This window comes from Syngnathus scovelli, chromosome 18, assembly GCF_024217435.2.
Source record: "Syngnathus scovelli strain Florida chromosome 18, RoL_Ssco_1.2, whole genome shotgun sequence".
Lineage (NCBI taxonomy): Eukaryota > Metazoa > Chordata > Actinopteri > Syngnathiformes > Syngnathidae > Syngnathus > Syngnathus scovelli.
This window is the reverse complement of record NC_090864.1, coordinates 4287342-4301343: the sequence shown is the minus strand read 5'-3', so window position 1 is coordinate 4301343 and position 14002 is coordinate 4287342. Positions and strand designations below refer to the sequence as shown.

Here is a 14002-nt window from a genome sequence, read left to right as displayed (position 1 = left end):
TAGAAAGTTTGGCAAATAAAAAAATTGAGCTACAGAAAATTCAGACTTTTCGATGCAATAATAAACTACACAAAAATATCTCACCCTGAACTTTTTTTTGACTATAAAAATGTGTGTGTGTGTGTGTGTGTGTATAGATAGATAGATAGATAGATAGATAGATAGATAGATAGATAGATAGATAGATAGATAGATAGATAGATAGATAGATAGATAGATAGATAGATAGATAGATAGATAGATAGATAGATTGAGGAGCATAAAAAATGACCAACTGTGGAGCCCGACACAGCCCTAAAACGCGCCTGCTGGTCCATGGATGAAGTTTCAAGAAACCCTTATATATATATATATATATATATATATATATATATATATATATATATATATATATATATATATATATATATATATATATATATATATATATATATATATCAAAACTCACTATAAGACTCCACACTAATTTGACGCAAGTTGTGGCAAAATAAAGTAAAGTCAAGAGACACTTTTTTTTGCAATAAATACATTTATGAAAAATTACATTTGAAAAAATAAGACTAAAAAGGTCCCTTTTGCAAAAACGATACAAGCAACCATGAAAAAACACTTTCTGCATTTAAAAAAAATACTAAAATGTTTTTTATAAATAAGACAACATTCCCCATTTTTAAAAAAAAAGTTAATTTACAAAAATCAGTGCGAGTCACAAGAGTGGAAAAACAATTCAGCCGAACGACAGAAGAGATTGACAAGAGCACAAGTTTGCAAAAAATGCACCTGAAGAAGCACTTCGCATGAATTTGTCAAAATCTGTTGAAAATACTCACAAAGTGACAAGGCAGTTCGGTACGTAATTATAGAGTGCTGCTCGAAGCTGGGGGGGACCAAGGCGAAAGAAAAAAAAGGACCCGACTTGGTACAAAAACCACAAAAACGTGTTGAAACGTTTACATTTCCACGCTCAGTATTTCAAAAGCGAAAAAAACAACAACCAAAAAGCCTGCATACAAAACTACCAAACATGGACAACATTTGCAAAACTTACAAAATGTACATTTTGGCCTCGAGGAGTTTCGGAAACGTGCACTTTGGCTCTTAGATACAAAACCAGATTGAAAAATAAATAATAAAGAAGAACATTTTATATACAATTACAAATTAAAAAAAAGAAGGTAATTGCACAAAAAGCATGCCCGAAAAGTCTACGTCGGGGTGGGGAAACGTTGGTGAGTTTTTTTTTTCTTTAATAAAATCGGTTCATTAAAATGAAGATTGTAAATTATTATCATCATCAAGGTTTGCTCATTTGGCATTCATTAGTAGGCTAAACAAATTACTGTAAATGCAATTGAATCTTGACCTTGAAATAAAGAATTATTATATAGACACATTAATATGAATTATAATATTGATTACTAAATTATGAGGATTACTTACATGTAAATTAATGTTTGTTTTATTTTGTTTTTAACAGACAAATGGGCCATGTCATAAAATATATGTAAAATGCTTATTTAAAATTGTATATATTTAAAAATGTTAATTTGGAAAATATTTTGAAATAAAATCCAACATGTAGGAAATTACTTTAGCTTTAGTTTTATTTTGTTTTTAACAGACAAATGGGCCATGTCATAAAATATATGTAAAATGCTTATTTAAAATTGTATATATTTAAAAATGTTAATTTGGAAAATATTTTGAAATAAAATCCAACATGTAGGAACCCCCCCCCCCCCACACACACACACACACACACACACACTGTCTACAAATAATTACATTGGCTTTGGTGTGTGTGTGGGGGGGTATTCTTAAAATGTTTGAAGGAGCAAAATATGCAAAAATTATAAAAGTGATTATGAAAAAACTAATGTAATTTTTAATGCATGTTAATGTTAAATGAATTATTTTTTAATATATTTTACTCCCCTCCACTTCATCACGTCCAAAAACATTCCAGATCCAACGTGGCCCAAGTTGACAACAGTTTGCCCACCCCTGCACTCCAATGTAGCCGACCACAAAGTCCACAGATGATTTGAACACGACTCGGTCCATAAAATGAAGTCTTTTTTTTTTATTGTGCGTTAAAAAGGGGGGGAAGTCGCTTCTGTTTTTTTTTTTTTTTGGCAGCGAGTCTAGAAGTTGTCCCTCAAGTCCCGGTCCCTGTACGAGGGCTCGTCCTCTTCGGTGGCCGAGTCAGGCGTGGAGGGTCCACTGTGGACCCCGCTGGCCCCGGAGCTGTGGCACACGTACCACTCGCTCAGGTTGGCCGGGTGCGAGGAGGGGGCGGAGGCGGTGCCAGTGCCAGGGCCAGGCGCGCCTCCCGGCGGCGGCGCCGGTGGCTCGCGGCCCTGGTCGGAGGAGGGAGACACTAGGGACGTCGTGGACGACTCGTAGCCGGAGCTGGGCGGCGGAGGGGACTTGCAGTGCACCTTCATGTGTTTGCGCAGAGAGCTCGGGTGCGTGTAGGATTTGTCGCAGCCACGCACTTTGCAGTTGTACGGCTTGTCGGATGTGTGCACGTGCGAGTGCTTTTTGCGGTCGCTGCTGTTCGCGAAGCGACGGTCGCAGCCAGCGAATTCGCACTTGAACGGCTTCTCACCTGCAATCCCACACACGTGCAAAACACACACACACAAACAAACAAAAAGTGCCATTAATTGGCTTCTTTATACTAGAAGCGTGACGTCATTCTTCATAGTCCGGAGAGCGAAAAAAGAAAAAGAAAATACTCCTACATTAAAATACAGTAGCATAAAAAACCCAAGAGATGACAAACTTGGCAAATATTTACTCCTAAAAAGTTATGCAGTATTTAATATTTTTGTAAAACCCTGTAGCATAAAAAACCCAAGAGATGACAAACATGGCAAAGATTTACTCCTAAAAAGTTATGCAGTATTTAATATTTTTGTAAAACCCTGTAGGATAAATTGCAGATTAAAATATGCTTGAATATGATTCGAGAAATTCCCCTCAAGTTAAAAAAAAATCTAAATGACAATTGAAAAGAAATTAAACTAAATGCAAATGTATTTAAAATTAAATACAACAGAACCGTAACTAATTTAAAAATATCAAAGCGCTACTGTAACATGATGTAGTTCAACCTTAAATTTATTTTTTGTGTACCACTAGAGGGAGCCACACCTGGAGATTGTAATCGTGGGGGGGGGGGGGGGTGTGAACGATGCAACAAAGTTTGTAATATGTTCTTTGTATTTTGGGTTGAAAAGTGCTTCTGTGGCTTTGGAGAAACTAAATGTCCAGTTGCTTGGTGGAACAGTTTAAAGCTTCACATGAACTTCATACAGCCCATGTACCACAGGTTGAACACTACATCCTCTATATGGGGAAAAATTGAGGGGGGGGGTTGCAAAAATATATGAAGACGTTAAGCACTATGTTGGGGAGTGGATTTAGATAGCTTTTAATATTTACGCAATATTAGCATCGAAAACTGTACTAAAAAATACCAAACCACCACAGTTTTTGCATGCACAATACTGTTATTTAAAAAAACGAATATATGGTGGATGATTTTCAAACCAAACAAAAATATGAAACAAAAAAATTATACATAAATATGTCAATATATTTAGATATCAAGGGCTACATATTAAATGTGTGGAGGTAGCACAGATATTGGAACAGTTAAACAAAACGTCATTAAAGACACTAAGATTTGTAAAATAAATTTCAAATATTATATAAACATCTATATTTGCACAATATTTGTCGATTGACACTTGATGTAAACTATCCCTGAATCACACTGCTGTGTGTGTGTGCGCATGTGTGTGTATTATATACACAGTTCAAGGCTAAGTTTGTTTGCATTGTGATGCCCAGCTCGAATACTTCTTTCTTCTTTTCAATACGGTTTTACACATGACGCACGCACACACACACACGCACTCACTTACGCACACACGGGACAGTGTGAATAAATTAGGCAGAAATCAACTCCTGCTCCAGCACGAAGGCTTTCTGAGCACATGTAATTGGGCCTGTCTAATTACACTTGCGCTTTTTTGAATATCAATTTGACCTTCAGCTGTTGGGTTGAGAGAGCCAATCAAGGGTATTAGTGTAGTACAAGAAAGCATGGAGGAGCAAGCAAGACCCCAGGGGCGGACAACCCCCCCCCCCACACACACACACACACACACACCACCACTAACACCACCCCCTTCCCCCACTCCAGTCAGCCACCCTCCACCCCCACTACCTCAATCATAACCACACTTTATAGCTTTAAACATGATACACTAAAAATAAAGGAGCATGAGGACCCTCGGGAGTCAAAATTATTTAACAGATTTGTACTTAGGTACTGTGAGCAAATTATATGAATAATACATAAGCCGTGTATGTGTGCGTGTGTGTGCATGTGTGTGCGTGTGAAGAAAAAAAAAAGGGACAATCCTTTTTAAGTCAGGCAATGTTTGCTACTGCCTATGCTTGTACTATCATATAAACAGCAGGGGGGGGGGGGGGGTGGCGTACGTTTTCCCACTTTAAGCCATTTCAGTTTTTTCTCCCCCAAGTCCTGTAAGGGCCACTTTATGAAAACAAAAACAAACGTGACGAAGAATGTTTTTATGGGTTAAATGTTTTCAACTTTTATAACAATTGGTTTTACTCGAGGGTCCAGATTAAAGATAAGGGCAGGGCCTGTACGTGGCCCACGAGCCACAGGTTGCACACACACTGCATGTTGAGAGAGGGCATGTGGGTTGCTACTTTTATTACTATTATTAATTTAGGTTAGATGATATTTTCAGTCACCTATGATTTTAGTATAGCGTATAAATGGTAGTGGAAGACCTTTTCATAAGAAATCCTTTATTGATCCCTGGAACAAAAATTCAAGTGTTACAAGACTTTTAAAGATAAACAATAATAGTAAATATTATAAACCATTAGTTTTGGAAAAAATTGACAATAAAAAAACTCTTGTTTTAATTTTAGTCAGGCATACTTGCAAGCACTTTGGCAAAAAAGTACTTTAGTTAAAAAAAAAAAAAGTGATTGGGGACAATGTTGACAACTTATGCTTGCAATTTAATATCAAGATCATGCGTTTCAAATATGTTTTTTTCCCCATCGGAGATCATTCGAGTTTTATAGTCCTCCAAGGATTAATTTAATGACAAAATGTGATTGGGGACTTGATGATGAGACCTTTGCACTTTGACCGCTCAAACGCAGACTTGATTCTTGTTTATTATTTTGTTTTTGTGTTGCATTTTATCTGTATTTTATACTGTTATATATATGTATGTGCATAACCTGCCATGTGGAGATGCCAAACTAATTTTCACAGTTAACACTGCGTTAACGTGACAATAAAGGAATTCAATTCAATATTGTAATTTTTTGTTTATTTTTTTAATTTTTAGGCAAGCAACACATTCAGCTGCCAGCATGAGTGATGGAGTATCAACAGCAGGATTTGTTGTTGTTTTTTCCATTGGGAGCCATTTGAGTTTAACCTAGTCCTTTGAGGATTAGTTTTTTGACAAAATATTTAAAATGATAAACAAATTAAAGAAAATCTTGTGTGAATTATTGAATGTTGTACAATGAAATGTTTATAAGTATATAGACATATTTTACAGTAGTTTACAATTTTGTTTCCTGTAGCCGGACCTTTAATAACACATGTGCCACATGTTGCACACCAATGGTATGACCCAGTTATAGCAGAAGTTTTATTAGGGATATTTTCAGCTGTGTTCCATAAATAAGAAATAATGTGTGTATGAGCCCCTTACTCCACCATTTGAGTTCTCAGTCCTCGGTCCTCAGAGGCTACATTTTAATATTTTATGGGTTTGGGGATAAGACTTTATAAGAATGGTTTCGTCCAAATCAAATGTACTCGGCCGTCATATGTGGCCCACGTACTACAGGTTGCACACCAACATGTTGACGGGACATTTTAGCCAAAGTTAAGTATTTTTTTTCTGTATATATTTGCAGCCATTTAACACTGTAAAAAAGATTGTGAACTCAAAATTTGAACCCCAATCATTAGATATGTTTAAAAAAGCTCGCTTTGTAGTGTTGTTAAATATACCTCAGATGTTCATTAATATATATTTTGTATGTAAATTGTTTAGTTTATACCTTTACAAAAAAAGGGGTGGGGCATAAATAGCACACACACACACACACACACCACAGGTTGCACACCTGGGATATTCAATAGTAACAGTGTTGATGCCATTACAATAAAGCAGGCAACTAGTGTCTGGACATGACAGCGGCAAACTTAAGGTAGAGAGTGTGTGTGTGTGTGTGGGGGGGGGGGGGGGGGGTATATGGGTGGCACGTGGGGGTGGGGTCACTAATAAGACATGCACGTCTCTTTTGTGCTGTGGTGTAAACAAGCGGTCCAAGCGTCAAACGCATGAGTGAGCTGCCATAATCCTACCCATGCACCCCCCCCCCCCCCCCCCAGACACACACCTCCAAACCATAACACTCAAAATGACTTAGTGCCCGAAAAACGCGTAATTCCTAAGAAAAACTCACCTGTGTGCGTCCTTTTGTGGATTTTGAGGTTTTCCGAGCGCGCAAAGACTTTCCCGCAGCCGGGAAAGGGGCACGGGAAGGGCTTCTCGCCCGTGTGGACGCGGATGTGGTTGACCAGCTTGTACTTGGCCTTGAAGGGTTTGCCCTCGCGCGGACACTCTTCCCAGAAGCAGATATGGTTGGCCTGTTCGGGCCCGCCGACGTGCTCCACGGTGACGTGCGTGACCAGCTCGTGCATGGTGCCGTAAGTGCGTGCGCAGCGCTTTTCTCCCGGCTCCAGCCACTTGCAGATCAGCTCCTGTTTGATGGGCTGCCGCATGTAGCGGAAAAATGCGCCGCTTCCGTGAGGAGAGTGCTGGTGCGCGTGCGGGTGGTGGTGCGCGCCCAGATTCAGATTAAGCCCCCCGTAAAATGCATCGGCTCGGGTGCCCGCCGCCAAGTGCTCCGAGCGCACGTACACTTCCCCCGGTAGTCCCAAGCGGAGTTGGCCGCCCGGAGGCTGCTCTTGGTGCAGCCCGGAAAAGAGCGCATGGTTGCCGGCGTCGTGGCCGTATTGCGCGGGGTAGCTACCTGTTGTCGAGACAAACATTCCGTGGTGAGAAGCGGCGGCGGCAGTGTGCTGCTGCTGCTGGTGGTGGTGGTGGTGGTGATGATGGTCGGCCAGCACCGGCATGGCGCGGAGGAAGTCCCTACCTGCGGTCAGCGCCTCAGCCGGGTGCGTCATACCCGCGTAGGGCACCGGCGTCGCCCCGAAAGCTCCCGTTTGACTGGAGACCACTTGACTGTGGCCTGCCATGTGATGATTGTGCTGAGGCTGGTGCTGCTGGTGATAATGATGGGCTGGGCTGATTTTGAGGGCCGCCGAGTGCCCCATGTGTTCTGGCCCGAATGGACTCGGCCCCAGGCAGGGTTCCGCAGTCATCTCCCCGGGGTGTGCGTGAGCCATTGAGTGCGGATGGCTGCCGAACCCCGGGAAGCCTGTCACGCTCGGAGGGGCAGGGTGGCGGTGATGATGATGGTGGTGGCGGCGGTGGTGGTGAGCCCCCGCCAAGTCAACTAATCTCAGCGCCACATTCCGTTTGGGGAAGGCAGGGTCCATCGCGGGGCTTCTCAGCGCGTCGGCACTCATTCCTCCTTTAATCTTTTTATTATTATTATTATTGCACTTGACAGCGGGCAAAACAATAATGATGACAAACTTGTTTTAATCGCAATTCCGAAATACTAAAAAAAAACTTTCTAAAGTTGTATGTAGCGGCGGGGCTACATTCGCTGGGCAGCAGGACGCATTTGATAGAGAATAGTGGCTCGCGGTGGGCGCTCGCAACCCGCGGAGCCAAACAATCGGGCCGCGCTCTAATTGGTCAGAGGCGGCTGATTGACGTCACCGGTGACACATCCCCAACCAGAAGAAAAATGGTGACCAGCGAGCGTGAGTAGGGGCGGGCATGCGCACTGCCGTCAGGCAACGCTAGAGAGGGGAGAAAAAGTTATGCAAAACGTTATTGTATCATTAAAAAAAAGGAGGGGGCATTAAAAAAAGGGAGGGGGGGGGGGGGGGGGGGGGCTAATCCGGATACAAGGCGGCTTCTCTTTTGTGCCCGGAGGTCCCACTCCTTTCTTTCACCGGATTAAAAAACAAATCATGGTCAGGGCATATCTGGTCAAATTATGCCGTGTGATATCTTCTTATTAGTATCCTTGTTCTTTATTCGTTTTTCCTTTTTTTTCCCTATACTTGCCAACGGGGAAGTCGCCTTTTAAAAAGGAGGAGGATAAAAGCCGGCAAAGCATAAATCCTCTTACTTTGGGGTCCGCACGCGCAGCTTTCAAAATAATCATCAGCTCTCCCTCTCGCCGTCGTCGTAGTTGTCATCCAAAAATGAAATAAAGTGAAACAAACGTAACAACGACGAGGACCTGTTGTCACGATCCGGGCTAATTTGGTTTGTCGGTGAAAGAGCCGAAGCGACGGTAAGCAGCAGATGGTTGCCAGAGGAGGTGGCGCTTGCTTGCATATGCAGACTATATGCATGCATGGGGGGAAAAAAGTTCAAAAAGAGAAACGGCGTGCGAGTACGAAAGAAGTCAGCCGATGGAAAAGCTGAGCTTGTTCGCCGCGTTCTGCGTTGGAATTAGACGCAACGAGTCACTTTTGAGCACACGAGCGCGCGTCAAACGGTAAAAAGTGTATTTTTCTTGACGGAAATTTGCACGAATTTGCACGAGCCTTTACGTTCAGTGTACTATGTTAACGCTTAAAAAAACAGTAATTGATGTCAAGTAAAAATAGTTTGTGTATATCAAATGCATGGGGAAATGGTTCCATTGTAGAATGCATACTGAATGTACACCGCAAATAGCCCCTCCGCAGTTTTGAATTACACACATATGCACGCTCCGAAACAGCTTGATAAACAATTTTGCGAGCCATCCCCTCTATAAATATTGACTCACCTTTTTAAGTGTAGCTGGACGCTGTCAGCCAAGAGTTTGACATGTTAATTTTTAAAAAGGAAACAGGTGAAAACAGAAAGAAGGAAAAGTTTTTTCCTTTTAAGGGCATATAATACTAGCAAAGCGAACGGGGAGTTTATTCGTGCGGATGTTCATTAGTTTGACTTTAAAAACAAACAACTTAGAGTGGCAACTATTTACTTTAAAATTCAGAGTCGTAAAAAGTAGGTTTCAGAAAACTCTAACTTGTTTTTGACACTTGTGTGTAACTTTTACGCTCATTAAACACAAAATGCAACAGAAAGTTTCCCTATTGTACGTTAAAAAAGTATCTATTTCGTTTAAAACGGAAATTTGTAAAAAAAAAAAAAAAAAAAAAAAAACAATGCTGCACACTATAGAGCACATTCATTCAAATGTCAAGTGTGTGTGTACGCGTGCGTGCGCACGCTTGTGTGTGGGGAGAGTCGATTCTTTTTTAATGGCTCGTATGGCAAAAAAAAAAAAAAAAAAGTCTGCACGTGGATTTTTGAACTCGGGGGCAGCCACAGGTTCCTGCCGCAAATCCCACTTGATAAATTCGACAACCCACAAGGTCTTAAGACACACACACGCACGCACGCACGCACGCACACACACACACACACGCACGCACACACACACACACACACACATACACGGAGACACACACACACGGAGACACACACACACACACACACTTGACAATTTATAGAGCAACGTAGCCGGCCTATATATTCAGTCCAGGTGGAAGGCGAGATGCTTCAAAATGGACGATGAAGTCTACTGTATTTACTTTGGGTGTGATGTGTTTTTTTGTTTGTTTGTTTTTTTTTTTTTTTGGGGGGGGGTGTCGGTTTTTGGGAATGTACCAGATTTAATAACGGGAGTTATTTTCCCCCAAAACAAAAATTTGAAAGTAATGATAAGACCTCACAAAAGTGGGAAGGAATCAAATTGTGATTTCAGCGAAAGAATGTGGGAAGTTGTTGACAAGAACCAAAATACAAGAAATGTGGGAAATTCTAGAAAAGTTTAGAAAGCGACACACCCGGCACGTGCAGCCCATCGAGAAGGGATACATTCTCATCAAAGTGTTTAATAAAACAGGTTAAGGAGCAAAGGGGGTGTCTATGAAAATATAGGAAATGTTTAGAAACATGTTGGGAATGTGTAGCTCATTGCAAAGGAACTATTTTTGGTGAGTTATTTCATGCACACAAAAAAACGTAGAACGTTTGCAAAAAGACTGCATAGCTGTACAAAAAGATGTGACTTTCTGTGTTTACAATGGGAATCATTTTCGTAACAAGTAGGTAAATTTTAATTAAACGAAACATTGACGATGTCAGAAAAGCTCAACGTTAGCTTACCTCATCAGGTTTAGTTAACATGCAAGTTAAAAAAAAAAACATTGTTTACCAAAAGCCTTTAAATTTGACTTTTATGCTATTCGGCTAACGTCATTATAAATTTGCAAACTTGGTGCAAAATGTCTCGAACACCAACAGTGAAGGCACCTTTCTCTCTTGACTGTATTCATGTTTATATTAATGCCAAATTGTCTTTTTTTTCCCTCTTCCAAATCTTTCAATCCACCCCGCAAAAAAAAAAAAAAAAAAAACCTGCATGGATTGATGATGCAAAGAGACCAATCGTCTTGCTACGTGGATTGTTATTTGTTGAGTGGATGTTATTGAGGTAGATGGGGGGGCTTGTAGGTGCCGACCAATCGACGAGCGGCCGGGTCCTCACGTGACAGCACCCCCCGCTCCCACCCCTCCCCATTCATCAGGGCTGGACCGTGTTGTCTTTGCAATTCATTTATCTGCAGGAATGATTGCGACTATCAGTCTGCAGCTCAGCGCCCGAGCGAGGAGGTGAAAGTCACGCCACGAGGAGATCAAGCGTCCCAAAAACAAAACACGAGAGACAATAGCGCGTGGGTTTCTTTTTTTTACGGGGGGCGCGTGGGTGTAAGATGCGCGCGAGAAAGGCGCCGTAGAAAATAAACAAGACTCGGACGATTTCGGGGGAGTTGGGACGAGATCGAGAAAGTGAAGGAGAGGGGGCGGGAGGGACGAATATCTGTGCGTGATTTTTTCACCCGTGTCTTCAGTCGCGTCGGCGCGCGCACAGACCGAGTGGGCGAAGATGCTCCTGGACGCCGGACCCCAGTACCCCGCCATAGGAGTGACCACTTTCGGCTCTACGCGGCACCACTCAACGGGTGAGGTGACGGAGCGGGAGGTGGCGCTTGGTATCAACCCGTTCGCGGACGGCATGGGCGCCTTCAAAATCAACCACGGCTCCCACGAGCAGACGGCGTTCTCCACGCAGGCGCCCGCCGGCTACGCGGCGGCGGCCGCCCTGGGCCACCATCACCATCACCACCACCACCACCCGGGCCACGTGGGCTCTTACTCCACGGCGGCCTTCAACTCCACGCGGGACTTTCTGTTTAGGAACCGTGGGTTCGGCGAGGCGGCGGGTGCGCAGCACAGCCTCTTTGCTTCGGCGGCGGCAGCAGCGGGCGGCTTCGCCGCGGGACCCCACGGACACTCGGAAGCGGCGGGCCACCTGCTCTTCCCGGGGCTGCACGAGCAGGCGGCGGGCCACGCGTCCTCCAACGTGGTCAACGGCCAGATGCGCCTGGGCTTCGGTGGGGACGTGTACGGTCGCGCCGCGGCCGAGCAGTACGGCCACGTCACGAGCCCGCGCTCAGACTACACGTCCACGCAGCTGCACGGCTACGGCCCCATGAACATGAACATGGCAGCACACCACGGCGCCGGGGCCTTCTTCCGCTACATGCGGCAGCCCATCAAGCAGGAGCTCATCTGCAAGTGGATCGAGCCCGAGCAGCTGGCAAGCCCCAAGAAGTCGTGCAACAAGACGTTCAGCACCATGCACGAGCTGGTCACTCACCTGACCGTGGAGCACGTGGGGGGGCCGGAGCAGACCAACCACATCTGCTTCTGGGAGGAGTGCTCCCGCGAGGGCAAGCCCTTCAAGGCCAAGTACAAGCTGGTCAATCACATCCGCGTGCACACGGGCGAGAAGCCCTTCCCGTGCCCCTTCCCCGGCTGCGGGAAAGTCTTCGCGCGTTCGGAAAACCTGAAAATTCACAAAAGGACGCACACGGGTAAGGCATCGCCAAAACTAAAAAAAAAAAAAAAAAAAAAAAAAGTCAGGATGCGGGGAAAAATGAAATTCAAATGAATCAAAAGTCGATGCGTGCATGCGTGCTATTTTGCAGCAAAGTGACGCACTTATTTGAATTCAGGTGAGAAGCCGTTCAAGTGCGAGTTCGACGGCTGCGATCGCCGCTTTGCCAACAGCAGCGACCGCAAGAAACATATGCACGTGCACACCTCCGACAAGCCCTACTTGTGCAAAATGTGCGACAAGTCCTACACGCACCCGAGTTCCCTGCGCAAACACATGAAGGTAAAATCGCACTCAAAAAATAAAAGGATTCATAACTTGCGTTTTTGTAAGCGTAAAACGTTTTTTTTATTATTGTTTCCTAGGTACACGAAGCGAGCAACCCGGGCTCCCAGCCGTCTCCGGCGGCCAGCTCGGGATACGAGTCGTCCACGCCCCCCACCATCGTGTCCCCGTCGGCGGAGAACCCGAGCAGCGGCAGCTCCATATCGCCCACGGCCCCTGTGGCGGTGCAGCACCACGCCGCCACCACCACGACAGCGGGCAGCCACAGCGGCGCGCTCACGTCCAATTTCAATGAATGGTACGTGTAAAAAAATATTTGGGGGGGAAATTGGGTGGGTTTAAAAATGGAAAGGTGTTTTTTTTTTTTTTCTGGACTGCAAAGACTTTTTGGAGCGTGGACTGAAAGAGTGCATGGACCAAAAAAGAGAAAAGAAGGAGCCAACTTTTCTTTATTTTTAACTAAGGACTGCTCCAAAAGTTGCAAAAAGGGGGACGTAGGGGGAATTGTTTTTGTACATACCACAACCGAGATGGAAAAGAAACATACCTGTAATATTTTTTTTTTGTAAATATCTTAAGGTTGTGAAGAAAAAAAATTGTGCTCCCTTGGTATATGGACAATAGACGCCACTGAAGAAGAATGTTCTAGTCGTGTACCAAATGTGAATGATCACCAGTATTACAAGGTCGAGCTTATAGTATTAAATGTGCTTTTTTTCCGCCATCATGTATAGCCAGACACCGTGCAGCATTCTCGTCCCTAAAGGTCCCGTTGGAGTAGCACACTTTTAATCCTTGTTGTTATTTAAATGTCATGTCGACGAAATCGTCTCGAATAGTGAAAAAAAGCCTGAACAATTCCGTGTCAACCTGTTTATTATGTATACGTGATAAATATACACTAAAAGTTACCTGTGTTGTCTGAAAGGAAGTATTATTATTATTATTATTATTATTATTATTATTATTATTATTATTATTATTATTATTATACATGTATAACTAGCTCAATTTTCCATATTTATCCGCATGTTTTTAGAAGTGGTCGGTATTTATGGAGAAATGCGCTCGTATGTCAAATTTAATTTCGATTCATCAACAACACAAACAAATGTTTGGATACATTTTCGTACTATATACAACGATTAAAAAAATACAAATGCAAAAAAAAAAAACAATGCGTTGGGCTTGATTTAATTAGGTATAGCAACCGATTGCAGATGACTTCAAAAGTTCAAGTTCAAAAATATTTTCTTCCCTGATTGTTGTCATTTGCGGAACAACAAAAACTCGAAAACGAATATTTGATAACTGCCCCCCAAAAAATATAATTTCAAAAAATAGCCACGTGACTCATTAAAGTTGGAATCGCTTGATTGATTTAAGGGAAACGTGCAACTGCCAGCGTGTGTTTGCAACTTTAGTCAATACGAATTGCCGCCCACACACGCGCGAGCGCACACACACCTCTACCCTAGCGCCCCCTACTTTCTGTTTATCCAAATTAACATCCAACACTTTT

General features: G+C 43.3%; 2 protein-coding genes across 3 annotated transcripts; one reads left to right on the top strand and one right to left on the bottom strand.

Moving 5' to 3' along the window:
- Positions 1–517: 517 nt before the first annotated feature.
- Positions 518–8047, bottom strand: zic4 (zic family member 4). Of its 2 annotated transcripts, XM_049749171.2 has the most exons (3): positions 7246–8047; positions 6553–7122; positions 518–2611 (listed from the first exon to the last, which is right to left on the bottom strand). In XM_049749171.2, exons 1-3 carry the CDS (start codon positions 7679–7681, stop codon positions 2145–2147), a joined length of 1473 nt encoding a protein of 490 aa, XP_049605128.1. In that variant the 5' UTR covers positions 7682–8047; the 3' UTR covers positions 518–2144. The 2 variants fall into 2 exon arrangements, with proteins under 2 accessions (XP_049605128.1, XP_049605125.1); XM_049749168.2 differs by having other exon boundaries at positions 6553–8047.
- Positions 8048–9871: 1824 nt separating this feature from the next.
- Positions 9872–13391, top strand: zic1 (zic family member 1 (odd-paired homolog, Drosophila)). Its single transcript, XM_049749173.2, has 3 exons — positions 9872–12172; positions 12314–12477; positions 12561–13391. Exons 1-3 carry the CDS (start codon positions 11182–11184, stop codon positions 12786–12788), a joined length of 1383 nt encoding a protein of 460 aa, XP_049605130.1. The 5' UTR covers positions 9872–11181; the 3' UTR covers positions 12789–13391.
- The last annotated feature ends 611 nt before the right edge of the window (positions 13392–14002 follow it).

Coding starts and splice junctions, on each gene's coding strand:
- zic4 (XM_049749168.2), bottom strand. CDS start 7,681: ATGAGTGCCGACGCGCTGAGAAGCCCCGCGATGGACCCTGCCTTCCCC. Junction 2,612..6,552: donor CCACAAAAGGACGCACACAG/GTGAGTTTTTCT, acceptor GTGGGATTGCAG/GTGAGAAGCCGTTCAAGTGC.
- zic1 (XM_049749173.2), top strand. CDS start 11,182: ATGCTCCTGGACGCCGGACCCCAGTACCCCGCCATAGGAGTGACCACT. Junction 12,173..12,313: donor TCACAAAAGGACGCACACGG/GTAAGGCATCGC, acceptor ATTTGAATTCAG/GTGAGAAGCCGTTCAAGTGC. Junction 12,478..12,560: donor CCCTGCGCAAACACATGAAG/GTAAAATCGCAC, acceptor ATTGTTTCCTAG/GTACACGAAGCGAGCAACCC.